At 46.7% G+C, this 17,795-nt stretch overlaps 1 protein-coding gene across 1 annotated transcript; it reads right to left on the bottom strand.

Moving 5' to 3' along the window:
* Positions 1 to 510: 510 nt before the first annotated feature.
* On the bottom strand, positions 511 to 16,372 carry LOC138150443 (bactericidal permeability-increasing protein-like). Its single transcript, XM_069073896.1, has 15 exons — positions 16,186 to 16,372; positions 15,989 to 16,103; positions 14,814 to 14,942; positions 13,799 to 13,954; positions 13,656 to 13,719; positions 12,234 to 12,294; positions 12,009 to 12,100; positions 10,964 to 11,140; positions 10,139 to 10,198; positions 5,626 to 5,793; positions 4,006 to 4,073; positions 3,740 to 3,782; positions 3,219 to 3,282; positions 2,540 to 2,616; positions 511 to 679 (listed from the first exon to the last, which is right to left on the bottom strand). Exons 1-15 carry the CDS (start codon positions 16,355 to 16,357, stop codon positions 638 to 640), a joined length of 1,488 nt encoding a protein of 495 aa, XP_068929997.1. The 5' UTR covers positions 16,358 to 16,372; the 3' UTR covers positions 511 to 637.
* Between the last annotated feature and the right edge of the window lie 1,423 nt (positions 16,373 to 17,795).

Raw genomic sequence — 17,795 nt, 5'->3', positions numbered from 1 at the left:
TTGGGCAAGTCACTTTACCCCAATTACCTTGCCTTCCCACCCTCCAAAAAAAAATGAAACAAACAACAACAACAACAGAAGACTTAGGGGGAGGACAAAGGACTAGGGAGAGGCATCCCTTTGGGTTGGGAGAATCAAGGAAGGCTTCATGGTAGAAATGGCATCTGAACTGGATGTTACACTTTTTCATATCCTTGATATGACCTAACATAGAGCTGGGCACTCAACAGATGCTAAACATATACACATGGTGACTGACCAATTGACTTATAGTTGCTGTCCCAAATATGGACATAATTCATGCTCAGAGGGCCATGGGCATCCCAGATTATCCTCTTCCAGGCACCACCACAAGGCTCCTGGCATCATAATGGCCCATTAAGAGTTCAAGGAGAACAGCAATTTGGTGAGATGTTTATTCTGAAGAGCAGCTGATAGAAAGCTGAGGGCATGGCCTATCTCTAGATGAGGAGCTGCCTGGAGGGGAGCCACCTCCAGCGCTGAAAGCTGGCTTTTGTAGGAATCAGACACCCTGCGGAAGAGGGAGGGGGCCAGGCATGGCTGAGGGTGGACAGGGACCAAGCACAGGCAGGGGCCTCTTGGGGATGGGTCTTCCAGAGCAGGCAGCAGGCCTGGTTCAGGCTCCATACTGGACATCTGTGGCAATGACCAAAAAACCCTGAAGAAACAAAAGTCCTTCGGTCAGTGAAGTGAGGAAGGGTCTCTAGCCACACTCTCCTAAGTCCTAAGTGCTTCCAGATTCACCAGGGGACTTTCTGAGAGACACACAGGTCCCAAGCTAAATCATTTTGAAAAAGTTGAGTGGAAAGCATCCTGGAAGAGGGTCAGATTTAGAGTCAGAGGACCCAAGTTTGAATCCCTGTGAGATACTGGGTAAGTAGAGCACTGGGTCTGGAGTCCAAAAATTGTTGCTGAATCGTTTCAGTCATATCCAACTCTCTATGACCCTGTTTTGGAGCTTTCCTGGCAGAGGTACTGGAGTTGTTTGCTGTTTCCTTCTCCAGCTCATTTTACAAATGAGGAAACTGAGGCAAACAGGGTTAAGGGACTTGCTCAGGGTCACACATCTAGTCAGGTCCTCCTAATTCCAGGCCCAGGGCTCTATCCACTGTGTCACCTAGCTGCCCTGGATCTGAATTAAAATCAGACCTATTACCAGCTGGGTGACCTTGGGCAAGTCACTGGACACTGTTTGCCTCAGTTTCCTCATCTATAAAATAACCCGGAGGAGGAAATGGCAAATCACTCCAGTATCTTTGCCAAGAAAACCCCACATGGGCTCATGAAGAGCCAGATATGACAAGTGACTGAACAACAACATGAGATATCAGGCAAGTTACTTCCCCTCTTTGGGCCTCAGTTTCCTGAGGATTGGATCAAAGCCTTTGTGACCTTGGGCAAGTGACCTAACCTCACAGGGCCTCAGTTTCCTCATCTGTAAAATCAAAGGACTGAATGAGATGATGTCTGAGGGCGCTCCCAGCTCTAGCTCTCAGTGGGGTGGTCATAGTTCTACTCTGTGGTCATTCAAGGGAACAGCACTTTCCTTGGCTTTTCCCACCAGAACCAGAGAGGGCCCTTGGGGCACTGTAGCCCCAACCCTCTTCCCCCAGTGCCGGCTCTCTACAGCCCCCTTGGCAAGGGTGGGGGTCACCCAGCATCCACTCGAAAATTTCCCATAGCAAGGATCTGCCCAGGTCTTGTGGCAGGCCATCCCACTGAGAGGGCTGCCTAGCGTGCCTGGCCCCTACAGCCTGGTGACAAGAATAGCCCTCCTCTTGTTCCTGGAAGTCTCACTCTTGTCCTCTGTTCTGTCTGGTGGGACAGCCAGAATGCAAGAGTGAGAAAAGACATCGGACTCCAAGCTGCAGCATGCTAACGCTAGAATCAAACATAAAGTGTTACAACTGGAGGGGGCTTGTGAATGGCAAATGTGGAGTATCCTCAGAACTGGAGAGACTTGAAAACAGCAGTGAAGGGAAATTCAGAGCAGAGGGCACAGGGTGCCAGAAGCTGGAGGGGTCTTAGGGATGTGAACGCAACCTTCTCATTTTCCAGATGGGGAGAAGGAAGCTCAGAAAGGAACTTAGCCCCAAACAGAAGAAGGGGCTAGGCAAGGATGGGAGGCAGTAAGTAAAGAGGTTGGTTCATTACTATACAGTGCATCATATCACCCTGGAGACTGAAGAGGGAGGGGAGATGGGGCAAGGGGATGGAGGAACACTACTGAAAACCTAAGGGCAGGGAAGGAAGGAGATGGTAAGGCAGTGCTCTGAGAGCAGGTTGCTAGTTCCTGTGATATAGGAATTGGATTCCTATAAAGAGATTAAGACTATACCCACCTAGGGGTGGCTAAGTGGCACAGTGAATAGAGCACCAGCCCTGGAGTCAGGAGGATCTGAGTTCAAATCCAGCCTCAGATCTTAACACGAACAATTAGTCATGTGACCTTGGGCAAGTCACTTAACCTGTTTGTCCTACCTTCCCCCTCCAAAAAAAAAAAAAGACTTATACCCACCTCTTGGATTTTGATGACTGTATCTTGAAAGCTGGTCTTGGGTGGAGTGGGCAGAGGGAAGCCTTTCTTGAGTTTTCCTGGGGGAAGGCTATAAGCTGAGTTCACTTCTCCATCCCCAACTCAGAACCTGGCACCCACTAAACCCAGTTAAAATCTGCTTGAGTTCTGCCATCTACCCATGAATGCTCTAGCCCCGTGACTGGTGTTAGGATAGAGGAGCAGTTTCTCTGCTGAGAGAACTGCACCTCTAGTCCGCTATGTTCAGGAACTCTTGTTTCCCCATCCAGCTTTCCTCCTCTCTCTTCTTTTGCTTAGTCTTCTTCAGTGATTCTCCATCTCTCTGTCCCTAATCTCCCTCCACCTCTGCTCCCTGAAGACCTCCTGCAAGATAAGCAACCTGGGCAAAAATCCCAGCTCAGCCACTGAGCCACCAAGTGACACCAAGCAAGTCATTTTCTCTTTACACCTCATCTGTTCAATGGGATTGATGATAAACTCTGACTGGCCTCCCTCCCAGGACTGTGAGGACGAGGATGAGGACAGATGTGAGAATTCACTGCAGCCCTTTGCCTTACTGTCTCCAGGGACAGAACTCCTGATGTGGTTTAAGATTACTTTTATTATTATTTATTAACATTTTCCTGGAAGAAGGAAGCAGTTAGGGGTGGTGAAAACTCACGGTTAATCCTAGGCAGGACGGCTGACTTCAGAGTGACGTTCAGCAGAGTCTCCAGTTTGTCAAGCTAGGAAGGCGACAGGAGAGGCCACAGGGGAGGCACAAAGGATGGGGTGAGATGAAGTGGAGGAGGACAGAGAATAGAAGAACAATGGGCCAGGCTTATCAGTGGTCCCTTCCAGGTCAAACAGTCTACATTCTGAGGTCCCTCCCAGCTCTGATCTATGAGTCTAAGAGGAATAAGGGAGAAAGGGAGAAAAGCAGAGAAGCAGGAGAAGAAGGAAGGGGTATAGATCCTGCCCCTAGCACATCAGGCCCGACTCTGCCCCAGCTACCTCCTTTGATCAGCTGTAGGAAACACTTCAGAAACATAATCTTTCCCTACTTGCCCAGACAGAAAGTGCCCAAAGATGGTGGGATATGGGACAGTGTATGAATGAGTGGTTGTTGGACGCTGAAGAATTAAGGAGGATAACCATAGGTCCTCATCCCGATTCCCTAACTCAGAGACACAGGGCACTTACCGGGAAGGGTCCCACAGCTGAATGAGCCAGGGTCAAGCTGAAGCTGTAGGAAGAGGGCATGGATGAGAGCCTGTCCTATATCCTTGACTTGATGAGTTGCTAGGGTCCCTTCAGGGGAGCTAAGAGGGCAAGGGGGCAGGGTGGGCACCCTCTGCTTCCCAACCCCAAACTAGCCTCTTCTTTTCTCCCACCCTTCCCCAAAACCTGGAACCGCCCCTTTCAGGAATAGGGAAAGCACCCAGAGATGAAGGAAAGAGAAAACTCACTTAGTCAGGTTCAGAGAGGCCCCAATATTCGTTCCAGAAGTAAAGATCTGGGCTGAGGCTTTGATATCCTGCCAAGGAGACCCTAGTTCGAAACCAGGCCCCTCCCCAAGCGTCCCCAGTCCCTGCCCAACCCACACCAGTCAAGTGGGTTCCATGGGGATGTAAGGAGGAGTTACTCTAGGGCAGGGCTTCTTAACCTTTATTTTCTGTTGTTGGACCCCTTGGATAGTGTGATGAAGCCAGATGCTTAAAATAAAATACATAGGACTGATGTTCTGATACAGCTATCAATTTTTTTAAGTTCATAGACCCCAGGTTAAGAACCTCTACTCTAGGGATTCAACCCAATCTAGGAATGGAGGACTGACCCTGGGGCAGGACAATAGAGACCAAATCAGTCCCTCCACTGACCTTCAGTTACAGCTAGGCCTGTCTTCTCCTCATTCCCTTCCAAACATTCTTCTCACCTCTTGTGAAATTCCCTACCCTCTCCTCTCTGCCTCTTCAAAGATATCCAGCCTTCAGTCCCCAGACTCCCATTCCACCTCATCCAGAAGGGAAGACCACTTAAGGCCTAAGGAAGCTCTCTCTTCCCAGAGTTCCTGCAGCTCTTATGTCCTAAACCTTGTAATTTATGTCTCCTCTCTATGCTGTCTTGTTCTTGCCTCATTTCCCATGTGTGAATCTTGTCCCAATTAATCTGTGCTGTGGAAAATGCCTTGGACAGAGAAATAGGAAGGCAGTATGATACACTGGAAAGAGTACTGGTTCTGGATTCAAATCCTATCTTGACACTAACTACCTGTATATGACCATGTATAAGTCACTTAAAACCTCCCTCACTTTTCTTATCTGTAAAATGAGGGTGTTTGACCGGATGACTTCCAAGGAACCTGGTAGCTCACCCTCTGGTCTATGATCCATTGAAAATGGGAAACTATATGTCATTTCCCCCTTTGGACCTCAGTTTTTTCATATGTAAAATGAGAGGATTGGGCTAAATATTCTCTAAAACCCTTTTAGCTTTCACACTTTGTTGGATGTTCTAAGATCTTTGTTATCACTGACATTGTATGGTCAAAATTCCCCTGAGTTCTAGTGTTCTAAGGTATGAGGTCTTTTCTATTTCTATATTCAGGCCCCCATTCCAATGCCAGCCAATAAACATTTGTCAAATCAATAAACATCTGGGCTAGGCACACTGTGGGGGCCCAGTTAATATTAGTGGAACTAAATCGGACAGTCTTTGCTGAACCCTTGTGTATAGAGTCTTCCACATCCCTGTCACTTATAACTGGCAGAAGCAGATACTAGGGAAGGGAGTCTGGTCCTCTGGCCTGGACTTCCTACAGTGAGGACTTAGGGCACAGGACAGTTCCTTATCCTGGGCCTGGCATCTGACTTGGATCTCCAGGTTGCTACAGAGCACTGGTTCAGAGTTTAGGAGCTATCTGGGTGAAGAGAATGCCAGCCCTTGGCACCCATGAGCCAAAAATAGGGACCATTACTCAGAGAGTAAGCTAAAGCCTGCCTAAGGCTAAGGATGGGAGTGAAACCAATACTTGGGGTCAACTTGTAAAAGGGAGGCCATGCCCCAAGAAGGTGGGTCTGCCCACTTACAACATGCAATAGGAAGACGGGTACAGGTGAGGTCCCATTGGGCAGGATGAAGGCCTGCACTGCCCCAGGCAACAGAAGCTGCAAAGTTCCTGGTTGAGCCTGGAAGCTGGGAGGAAGTCGAGCAAAGATCTGCAGGGCCATAGGTGTGTTCGGGAATCTCTTCTCGAGCTGGAGGTGGGGTACAGAGATGGGAGAGGGGAGACAAGCAGATTAATAAACTCTGACATTGAGAGAGATGTGAAGGAAGGGAGGTCACAGTGACCCTTTCCTCCCCTTCTGTACTGTCTGGGGTTGGGGGTGGGGGGGTGGGAGTTGAGTTGGGGGGGTAATCAGACTAGGTCCCAGAAGGGCATAGGAAGCCACTGGTGGGGGTGGGACATGGCCAAGTTTGTCTTCAGGGCCCCCAGACTTCCCACTCCTGGCCGAGGAGGAGATAATAAACCCTCTGGGGTTCACATGGGGGACACATGGCCCTCAGTGTGCTGCTCTTAGCCTCACCTTGATTGGGAAAGCTCTAAACTCACTTCCAATCTCAGCTCTGCTTCTTACTATGTGACCTTGGGCAAGTAACTTCACCTCTCTAGACCTCAGTTTCCTCATTTGTAAAATGAAGGGGTCAGACTAGATGACCTTTAGGTCCCTTCCAGCTCTAAATTCTGTGATGCTATGATCCAAAGGCATGAAATTCTGATAGTTAAGAGTCTGAAGTTTTACTTTAGGGAAGCACTTTCCAGAACCCTTTAAACAGTGTCAGGTAAATTCCTCCATATGGCTTCACTTAAAGACATTGTGGATAGATATAGATCTGGACTTGGTGTCAGGAAAACCTGAATTCAAATCCCACCTCTGACCCTAGCTTTGAAACCTTGGGTAAGTTCTTTGGCTTGAGTCTCAGTTTCCTCATCTGTAAAATGCAGGTGATAATAATATCTATAATACCCACATCACAAGACTGCTATGAGGTTCAAATGTCATAACTCTTCTCAATGGCTTAAGTACCATTTGAATGTCAGTCATTGTTAGGCTGGTCCTGGGGGTAGCAAATTACATTATTCTGGTCACCTGAAGGTCCTGTCAGACCAAGGGGTTCTTTCCTCCCCCCCCCATAACCCCAAGTACCATGTGGCCCTCAGATAAAGTCCACATCTGGCTCATCATATATGTTGTTCTTTGCACACACAGCCACTTACACATACACATGTCAGAGCAGTTGGTGGCACAGTGGATAGATTGCTGGACCTGAGTTCAAATCCAAAATTTGACATTTATTAGCTGTGTGACCCTGGGCAAGTCACTTAACCTCTGTTTGCCTCAGAGTCCTCAACTGTAAAGTGAGGATAATAATAGCACCTACCTTGCAGGGCTGTTGTGAGAATCTACTGAGATCTTTGTAAAGTGCTTAGCACAGTGCCTGGTGTACAGTAGGTGCTACACAAATACTTATTTCCTTCCTCAGCCCCAAATAATAAGGAAGCTCAAATGTTCCCATCCTCCATCCCTTCTGATCCTATGCAATGAGAGCTGATGTTAATTCTGAATAATTCCTATGTTCTGGGTTTTTTATTGTTATAATCAGTAGTAAGTTGTTCAGTCATTCAGTCATTTGACAGATGAGGAAACTAAGGTTAACAGATGAGGAAACAGGGTTAAGTGACTTGTCCAGGGTCACCCAGCTAGTTAGTGTCAGAGACCAGATTTGAACACATGTATTCCTGACTCCAGGCCTGGTGTTCCATCGCAGGGATGGGGAACCTCCTGCCTTGAAGCCACATGTGGCCTTCTAGGTCCTTGGGTGCGGCCTTTTGACTGAGTCCAAGTTTTACACAACAAATCCTTTTATTAAGAGGGTTTGTTCTGTGAAGTCTGGATTCAGTCAAAGGGCCACACTTGAGGACCCAGAGGGCCACATGTGGCCTTGATTCCCCTCCCCTGCATCCACTGTCCATCTGTGCCACCTTGGTTCACCAAAGGAGGCAGTACAGTTTAGTGGATAAAGGGCTGGACTTGGAAGTAGGAAAGACCTAGGTTTGAATGCTGGGCATTGGACTAGCTGTATGATCCTAGGCAAGTCAATTAACCTCTGTGACTCTCAGTTTTTGTTTTTGTTTTTTTTTCTTTTTGGAGGGCAATTGGGGTTAGGTGACTGACTTGCCCAAAGTCACTTGGCTAGTTAAGTGTTAAGTGTCTGAGGTCAGATTTGAACTCTGGTCCTCCTGACTTCAGGGCTGGTGCTCTATTCACTGCACCACCTAGCTGCCCCCTGACTCAATTTTCTTATCTATAACAGGGGACAATCATAGCATCTACCTCATGGAATTGTGAGGCACAAATGAGATCTGAGATCATACACATAAAGTGTAAACCTTAAAGCACTCCATACATGTGAGCTGTTAATATCTCAGATAATTAATTACTCAGATACTCAAAGGGAGCAGATGGGGCAGCTAGGTGGCGAAGCACCAGCCCTGGAGTCAGGAGGACCTGAGTTCAAATCCAGCCTCAGACACTAAACACTTACTAGTCCTGTGACCTTGGGCAAGTCACTTAACCCCAAATACCCTGCCCTCCCCGCTCTAAAAGGCAAAAAAAAAAAAAGGGAGTAGATAGATTTGAGAGTCCTCTCCAACTGTTTCCATTCCATCCATTCCTGCCCCAGCCTATATCTTGTCCATGCCTCCCAAAGGTCCACCCAGTGTGCTAGAGGCCTTCCTCAATTTCTCCTAACATTGCCTCTCTGTTGTGCTGTTGTTCTATGGGATGCCCACTTGTGATATTTATGTAAATGATCAACAAAAATTCTGAAATAATACTGGATAAATTGGAGATAATCATAGAGGGAGGGTGCTAAGATTAAAGAAGATAAAGAAAAGCTTCTTGAAAGTGAGATTTTGGGGCAGCTAGGTGGCACAGTGAAAGCCCTAGAGTTAGGAGAACCTGAGTTCAAATCCATTCTCAGACACTTAACACTTGCTAGCCGTGTGACCTTGAGCAAGTCACTTAGCACCAATTCTCCTGCCTTCCCCCTCCAAAAAAAAAAAGGGAAAAAATGTTAAATTTTTTATATGTAATTGAGAAAAAAAATAAAATATGAAGGAAACAGTAAAAAAAAAAGAATAAAGATGGAAAAAAGAAGGACATATAATGAGTTCTGTTTTGGACATATGCCAGTGGGATATCTGAGAAAGAATGAACTTAATTCTTCAGAAGTGTTGAGCTAATTTACTTTAATGTTAAACTATATATTGATTTTAAATTAAATAACTTTGAAATAAAAAAAAATAAAGCTCTTCAAACACCTGAAGATAGTTTTCATTTTCCATAAAATCCTCTTCTCCAGGTCCCAGTTCCCTCAACCAAGCCTTATATGGCATGATTCTCAAATCTTGGACAAGTTAGTTTCCTTCTCTGAACTTCAGTTTCCTTCTTTGTCAAATGAAGGGAAGCTGTGTGATTAGCACAGACAGGAAAATCTAGACAGGAAAACCAGGAAGCCTGGTTCTGACACTTACTGTATGACTTCAGGGAATTCCAAGACATCAAATTTCCTCTTTTAAAAAAGAGGTGGTATGAGATGGTCTCTAAAGTTCCTTTCAGTTCTGTTTTTTAAAGTTTTTTATAACTTGGCCCTTTTCCTACTTTTCTAGTCTTTTTACACCTTATTCTTTCTCACATATTTTTTGATCCAATGATACTGACCTTCTTGAGTCCCTTAAACAAGACATTCCATCTCCCTGCTCTGGGAATTTTCATTGCCCATAACCCATGACTGGAACCATCTCCCTCCTCATCTCTACCTCCTGGACTCCTTGGCTTCCTTCAAGTCCCCGTTAAAATCTCACCTTCTGCAAGAAGCCTTTCCTTATTGTCCGTAATCTTAGCATCTTTCTACTGTGATTATCTATAATTTATCCAGTATTATATATTTTGTTAGTATATTTTTTAATTTTATTTATTTTATTTTGAACCTAAGAAAGTAAAACAAGCATTTCCATAACATAGTAGAATAGAAAAAAAGATGATTGTACATGAAACTGCAAATCTATTATATACAACTTGCTATTCCTTTAAAATATATAATAAAGTTATCATGTAATTCTTTTTTTCTTCCTCTTCCCTACCCCGCTAACCCTAGAGATGGCTACCATTAGACACAAATATGTGTGTATACATATATCTATTTCTCTATATGCTTCTATTTATCAGTTTGTGCTTGTAAATTTTTTTTTGGACTATTTTCTTACTCATTAGACTGTGAGCTCTTGAGAACAGGAAAACTACCCCCCTATCTCCCTATCTTCTCTTTATCTCCCATTAAGCACCTACTATGTGCCAGGGACTGTGCCCGGTGTTTCCTGTATGCATCACAACAAAATAAAACAGATTTTTTGGGAGAATTAACCAAGAATTGTGTATGCAATACAGACTCAGTATCTGAACCTAAGTGAGGCTACAGAGAGCAAAGGGATGTGGGCAGGCAGTTTCCAGCCTGAGAGGCAAAATCAATGACCCTTACCTCAGGCACAAGGCCTTTGAAGATCTTGGTGTTGATATGTATGGGAAACTTCTTGGGTATCTGGAATGATGGAGGAAGGTGCCCTGTTCAGCCTTACCCAGCCCTCCCCTTTCACAAGCAGGCAGCCCTCTCACTCCCTGAGCCCACTGTTAGCTAGCTGTCACTCACGTTCCCCTAAGCCCTCCTGCCTTCCTTCAAGTCCCAGCTAAAGTCCCTTCTTCTGCAAGAAGCCGTTCTCAGCCTCCATAATCTTGGAGCCTTGCCTCAGAGACCACCCACAATTTATCGTGCATATCTCCTGTTTTTCCATAGTGGTTCGCATCTTTAGGCTTCGAGCTCCTTCCTGATGCCATGGTCCTCTTGGAGAATGAAGGTTAAACAACCACCAGCAGCTTTTCTTTGTATTGTCAGAACTTAGCTCTATGTATGGCATATAGAAGACCCTTAATAGATGTTGACTGACTGTTACATCTCCGGTCTTGGTCCCAACCTTAGTTAGCTGTCACTCATATTACTCTAGCTCCGCCCATTACTGCCTGGTCCTGCCTCCAGTCTTAGCCCCGCCCTCAACTGGCTGTCATTCATTCCCTTCTAGCTGCGCTCCTTAGTCCCACCCCTCTTCCCTGTCCTAACCCCAGCACCAGTTAAATGCTGCTCTGGCTCCACCCGCCCCACCCCCAGACCGTATGTGTCACTCACTCATGCTCTCCTCCCAACAATCCTTAGCTCCACCCCAACTCTTCTAGTAGCTGTCATACAAACCTCGCCAGCCCCGCCTCTCCTAGCCCTGCCCCGCCCCCATGCACTCAGGCCCCGCCCCCTTGCCTTGTCATCCGTGAGGTTCCAGGACAGCGCCCCAGCCCCGTAGTAAACGAAGGACGCTGAATTGGCCACGAAGTCCGAGATACCCCAGAGCAGCATGCGGTCATTCTGTTCCCACAGCGAGAATGGAGTAGGGGGCGCTGGGGCTTCCTTGTGGCCGGCCCGGCTATAAAATTCACCCTGGGGCGGGAGAGAGTTATGGGGAGGAGAAAGGAAGAACAAGACAGGGAAACTGAGTCAGTAACCCTCAAAAGTGCCCAATCAAGCCCTCTGCGAGGAAGGTCTAGTCCAGCTGGGCCATTCTTTTGCTGTGTGCGTCCTTTTTCTCGGCATCATTTTCCTTTTCAGTGAAATAAAGCTCATTATACCTGATCTTGCAGAATCGTGAAACCCAAACAACACAATAGCCGGAGAAAATGTGAAGTGCTTAAGAATCATAGACTCTCAGAGCTAGAAGGACCCTGAGCAGGTACCAAATCCAGCCCCTATCACCACCCATGCAGAAATCTCTACAAGCCTTGACTGTGGGTCATTCAGCCTTTACTTGGACAGTACATCAGGGGTTAGTAGTTACATCTGGGAGAGACCTTAGGGCATAGACTATAGACCAGAGCTGGAACAGACTTTAATTCAGCCCCCTTATTTTATAATTCATACAATTAGGGTCTTAGGGTGCTCAGACTAACTAAAGTGAGTATTCATGTGCCTTTTGATGCGTAACTAAAGGCATGCTCGGGAGAGGAACACGATGAAGAGAAAGGAACGGCCGGGGAGACCCAGATATACCACAGATTTTCTGTGGGACCTCGGGTTAGTCACTTGGTTCCATTTGATTTCTTCCCATTTGCAAAACAGGAATAACAATTTCCCTGGACTCTCAGAGAGTATGTAGGAAAGTGTGATGCTTAGCAGAAAGGGAATATGAGGAGGAAGAAGAAGAACCAGAGAACTGGAAGGAGGAAGATGTTAATGATAACATGAAGATGGAGAGAGTGAAGGAGAGGGAGAAAGATGAAAAGAACGGGGAGGATGTAGGAAGGGAAATTACCTTCAAGTCCAGTTCAGTGCTTTGCTCTGTAATCAGGGGTGCTGCCACCAGAGAATAGTCCAAGTCTGCAAGGGAGCTTATGTGACTGGATTCTGGGGAGCAGAGGAAGAGGGAACCACCTGTGATCCTAGATCCCAGCCCATCTTAGTAGTTCCACTGACAGCTCATGTCTCTCTCCCCAGCCCTCTCCCTCCCAGATCCAGTCTCCTGGTGCCACCTCCTGACCTGGGATGGTCTGCAATGTTCGTTCGAGAGCTTCCACTGCATTCTGGATCTCTTTACAAAGCTGGACAAGGACAAAGGTCCAGGGAGTCAGGGAATGGGGGACATCTTAGGGAGTGTGACTGGGAGGTACTTTCACTGACTCCACCCCTTCCTGGTATAAGTACCTGCCAGGACACCATCCTGGCCACTTGCTCTGGTCCCTCCTGTCCCCAGAATCCCATCCCCAGAGCTTGGAGCCATGGATTTTTCCATTCAGTCTTTTTTTTCCACACATCACTTCCCTTGTCTGGGAGGGAGGGATTGGAGTGGGTAGTGGAGAGGCTCCCAGATGTGATCACTGGAGATTTGGGAGGATGTGACCTGACTGGTTGGCAGAGAGCAATAATAAATAGCAATAATGTTTACTTTCTTGCCTTAAGGTTTGCAAAACACTTTGATCTTCACAGAGAAAGGCCCCTTATTAAGGCCTTCCTGTGTCTTCTCTCTGTGTCTCTGTATGTCTTTGTGCCTTGTCTCCCTCTCTTTCCCTCCTCCTCCTCCTTCTTCTCTCTCTCCCTCCCTCTCTCTCCTCTCTGTGTCTGCTCCCTTTCTGTGTGTCTCTGTTTTCCTTTCCCTCCCTCCTTTCTCCCTCTCTCACTCTGTCTCTGCATATTTCTGGGTATATAGTCTATGGTCAGGTGGTCTCTTTCTTCCCTAGCTTCCCTACCTCTTCCAGAATGTAAGTGCCAGGAGCCAAGGACTGTTGCCTTTTTGTCTTCTTATCCCCATTTGCCCAGCACAGGACTGCTAAATGAATGTTTGTTGAACTGAATTGTTGATTTTACAAAGGCAGACACAGACCCAGGAGGCTAAGTGATTTGACCAAAGGTACCAATTATTAATTGACAAAACTAGCCTTTCTACTGACTGCCTTTCCATGGGAGTAACAAGAACAAAAAACATTTCCCAGACAAACTCAGGTGATTCTGAGTTTTAACACCAACTGTCCAAGGGCCAAAGGTCCCATAACCTAGCTCATGAACCATGCTGTTGACATCATGATATCAAGGACCTCACAATACTGTTATAACAAGCCATTGATGTGTGTGTATTAGAATGCCCTCTGGTTATTAGAGGGATGAGGAGCCAGGAGAGGGGAGGGCCCAAAGCTAAGAGGGGAAAGAGCTAAGAGGGAGTCTGAAGGGACTAGATGAGGCTTGGGAGAGAGAGCAGGGCTTAGAGAGGAGAGAGGATTGAAAAGGGAGGGAAAAGACGGGGAGTACCTAGATGAGGAAAAAAGGAAAAGGGGGCAAGCGTCTAGAGATGAGAGGGGAAAGAACTGGGGTTGTTGAAGGGGCGGGGATGATTTGAGGGAAGAGGAAGAGCTTGAGGTGGTTTTGTGGTGGGGTGGGATCCTAGGGAGGGGCTGCAGTAGAAGCTCACCTTGCTGTCCAATTCCTGTCGAATGGGATTCTCCAGGACTCCAGTGAAGATGTTATAGAGCCAGCTAGGGGGAGGGAGAATAGGGATGTATGGATCTGACACCCTCTCCCTGTCCTGGGACAGCCCCCCAACATTGTCCTTACCTGGCTCCCCCATGGAAGGTGACATCCAAATGCCCAATGTGGCAGCTACAGCCTGCAGGGCTCACGACCAGACGTCCAGCACCATCCCAGCCCATCTCTATTAGCACAGACAACATCATGTCCCCCACGCTCAGCTTGAGGGTTCCACTGTCATGTCTGCTGAGTGGGATGGAAACGGGAGAGGGAAGAGAGGCAGCCCACCGGTACAAATCGCTTGGGGGTAATCCCACTCATGGCCACCAGAGGGCAGAAGCTGCCTACTGAGTCACCTAACTAATGGCTTTCACCCAAATCTGAAGTGACAAGATTCTCCCAGGAACCAATCTGTAGCATCTCTGGCCATATTGTGTTGTACCAACCCTCACTGATAACTGGAGTGCTCAGAGTGGGCTTCCAGGAAGAGATGGTGAAGCATGAACTGGACCTCGAAGTCCAGTTTTTGGCTTTGGCCAAAGCATGTAAAAAGTTATTAAAAACACTCATGTTTAACTGTCCTCTGGCCTTTCTTTGTAAAATGATGGGATTGAATCAAATGATTTCTAATATCTCTTCCAGTTCTTAATCCTATGAACCTGTGAACCCAACTTCAGAACGCTATAGAGAATGAGGGGCAGTGGATATCTTTAAAAGGCTGGGCTTGGAAAGCTTAGGAATTTGAAGTCCCAGGACACAAGAAAGTATGAGTAGAAAAGCCCAGGCCTTGAACCTGAATACCTGTGTTCAAATATTGGATCCACCACTTATTTAATGTGTGACCTTAGTAATGTCTCCCCTCTCTAGGCCTCTGTTACCTCATCTGCTCATTTCTTAAATGGGGGGCGGGGGGAGGAATTGGACAAGATGGTTCCTAGTCCACAGTATTAAAAGTCTGTGTTCTTTAAGAATCTGGAATCCTCTGATGGGTGAATTGGGAACATGTCTGTCATCAGGAAAAGAAGGGACCTGAGGATAAAAGTGGGAGTGGGGATTGGGGTGGCTCAGTTGTGCCTTTCCAACATCCCTCTAAAGTCCTTACATTGATGATACCTTCACAGACCAGTGACCATTGACTTGGGCTTCTGTGGGTCCCATGGACAGTTTGATCCTTGAGCTGGGAGCAAATGCAGCCAAACACTCCCCCAAATTTATAGTGTTTACCTGGAACCTGTAGGAAAATACCAGGTGAAGCTCACTTTCTTGGCCCAGCCTCCACCAAAGGGTCTTCTCTACCCCCCAGCCCCATCACCCATTTCCAAGTTAGAAGTCTCTTCAGTCACTAATACACCCCTGCTCAGGACATCCCTAGGGAGAGAGCTTGAGGCCAGTAAGTATTCTGAGCTGTCATGGAACAAAGAACACTGAAGCTGAAAGAGTCCTTAGAATTGGGAACATAGAATATCAGAATTGGAAGGAATTTTGGAGATTATCTAAGCCAAACTCCTATTTCACAGGTGAGGAAACAAAGACCCAGAGAGGGGAAGGGATAGTTAATGGCAGTTTGAGGAGTGTAATCCAGGTCTCTTGGTTGGGGAAGAGGGATGGAGAATAAGCATTTATATAGTGTGCACTATGTGCCAGGTACTGGGCTAAGAACTTCACAGATATTATCCCCTTTAATTTTGGCACCTAAGACAGTAGTACTCTGAGACTCGGAGATTTCAAAATCCTATTGCTTAGTGTAGTAGAAAGCTTGCTTTCTGATGGCCTCAGTTTCCTCATTTGTAGAATGGGGGGGGGGAATTAGACTAGAAGGCAATAACTCATATTTATATAGTACTTTCAGGTTTGCAAAGCACTCTCTTCCCAATAACCCTCTGTGGTAGGTAGCATTTCTCTTATTGTGGTTATTTTACAGATGAGGAAACTGAGACTCAGAGGTTATGTGACTTGCCCCCAGCCACACAAATAAATGTAGGAGGCCAGTGTCCTGACTCTAATTTCAGGAACTTCCAATTGTACCACACCACTTAAGTCTGAACTTCTTGCTGAGACATTTTCTGAGTCTGTAATCAAAGCCTGAGTTGGAGGGGTTTGGGAGCGAAGTAGGAGGTAGGGGTAAGCAAGGTAACAAAGAGCAAAACCAGATATCCATGGAGGGATTTGAAGGGAGCAAAGGGCAGGGCTGGAGATCAGGAAGGAAGGGTGTCACCTGGTGGGCTGAGGTTATGGGGGACAGTTGGTAGGAAGACCCTTGATTCTCATCCCTCTTACCCTGTCACTGCATACTCCACATGGCCCACCAGGGGGACTGTGTAGGAGCCCCGGAAGTCTGGGATGGCCAACTGCAGTAGAGCAGACTTTAGAAACTCCATCCCAACCTGCTTCCCTGCAACAAAGACCAATCGGACCGTCACCTCTTCTTCACCTCCCCAGAGTCACAGCCTTCCCAGCCATTATGGAGCACTGACCATAGTCCAGGCCCTTCTGCGTGATCTTCATTTTTATACCAGGAGTTACTGCCTCCGTTCCTACCCCCAACAACACCAGTAGGAGCCACAGCATCTTAAGGCTTCTGCAGGCCCTGCTGAGGAAAGGACTGAACATTAGCAAATAGGGTGGGATGACTTCTTTACTTTCCATCAGTCAGCTAATGAACAAACATTTATTCATTCTGTGAAGTGCCCTGGGCTCTCAAAGTTATGTCAGTAGAGTGAGACCTTTGGCAAATCCCACCAAGCTGGAAAGCTGGTGGGCACAGACCAGCAATGGACTGACACATGGCTAGCCTAGCCATGTATAGAGTTGTGACTGGATATAGGAAACGTACTCCTACTGGGGAAGGGAGCAGGACACTGTCCCAAGATGGACAAGGAAAGAAAGAAGATGTGAGCTTTGAAGGGTGAGTGGGATTTGGTGAAGAAGGAAAAGCATATTCTAGGCTGAGGGATACAACCTGAACAAAGGTTGGAGATGGGAAAATGCAAGAAATGTTCCACAGTCCTCCCCATACACTCTGCTTCATAACACCCTGTTGGAGCAGACCTATTATTCAAGGTCCTTTATGTCTGTGTTCCCCATCATTCCTCTCATATGCTTCAGTCAAATTGAACTGCTTTGTCCCCCGTTCTCATCCCTCAGACGTCTACTCCAATTCTATTTCTCTGTCGACAACTCCCCCCTTCCTTTAATCTATCAATTGCTCGATCAAAATGCATTTATTAATATCGACTGTGTTTCAGCCTCTGCAACATGATCGGGAAATAAAAAGACAAAACTGAGCCAGCCCCAGCTCTCAGGGAGCATGAGTTCTACCAAGTGGGATGGGGGTTGGAAGAGCCTCCCACTCCAGGTTCCACCTCCTCCTGGAAGTCTTTCCTGATTGCTCATAGCTACAAATGGTCCCTCCTTCTCTGATTTTTTTATTCAAACGTCTCTGCTTGACTTCTCCTTTTTTTATTCTAACTCACTCAGTGTTCACCTATGTGCATGCCTTGTTAGAGGAATCTCGCTGGGTAAAAGTCCTCACCTTGGATCCCAAAGAACTGAGAAGCCAAGGTCCAGTGTTTTTACTTCCTTGCTAGTGACCTTAAGAAAGTCATTTCTCTTCCCGAGCTTCAGTTTTCTCATCTAAAAATGAGGATAATAATCCATGGACTCCCTCCCTCACAGATTTCTTCTGTAGGGAAAGAACTTTGTAAAACCTCAAAGACCTTGTTACTGTGCATAAATGAGAGCTGTTATGATCCAGGGCAGGGTTTGTGCAGCACTGTTCCAGGAGACACTTTTGTGCGCACAGGGCCCCACACACAGAAGGTGTTTAATAAATGCTTATTGAATTTGGTCCAAGTCTTTTTCTCTCTCTTTCTGTATCAGTTCTTTCTGAGCATTGAATTCTGTGCCTCCATCTTCACCAACATTCCTTGAGAGTGAAGATATAACAGTGCTTTGAAGTCCTTCACAGGGCCCTCTGCCTGTGTGAGTCATGCCCTGGGTATACCTCAGACCAGAGTCTTCCTCTAGGATTTATCTCTATCAGTCTGGCACAAAGGGGGCTGAGCTAAAGGTCCAGGCTATTCAA

The sequence above is a fragment of the Petaurus breviceps genome, unplaced genomic scaffold, assembly GCF_028583685.1.
Source record: "Petaurus breviceps papuanus isolate PSGF00001 unplaced genomic scaffold, PetGlider_PUasm1.0 90879, whole genome shotgun sequence".
In the NCBI taxonomy this organism is placed as follows: Eukaryota; Metazoa; Chordata; class Mammalia; order Diprotodontia; family Petauridae; genus Petaurus; species Petaurus breviceps.
Note: the sequence above shows the minus strand (reverse complement) of the source record. Positions and strands in the feature narration are given on the sequence as shown.

Excerpts from the sequence above, each read along its gene's own strand:
- LOC138150443 (XM_069073896.1), bottom strand. The coding sequence starts at position 16,357 with ATGGAAAGTAAAGAAGTCATCCCACCCTATTTGCTAATGTTCAGTCCT. Across the intron at positions 16,104-16,185 it reads GCAGAAGGGCCTGGACTATG|GGAAGCAGGTTGGGATGGAG; the intron begins GTCAGTGCTCCA and ends TCTTTGTTGCAG. Across the intron at positions 2,617-3,218 it reads CGTCCTGCCTAGGATTAACC|GAAAACTCAAGAAAGGCTTC; the intron begins GTGAGTTTTCAC and ends GCCTTCCCCCAG.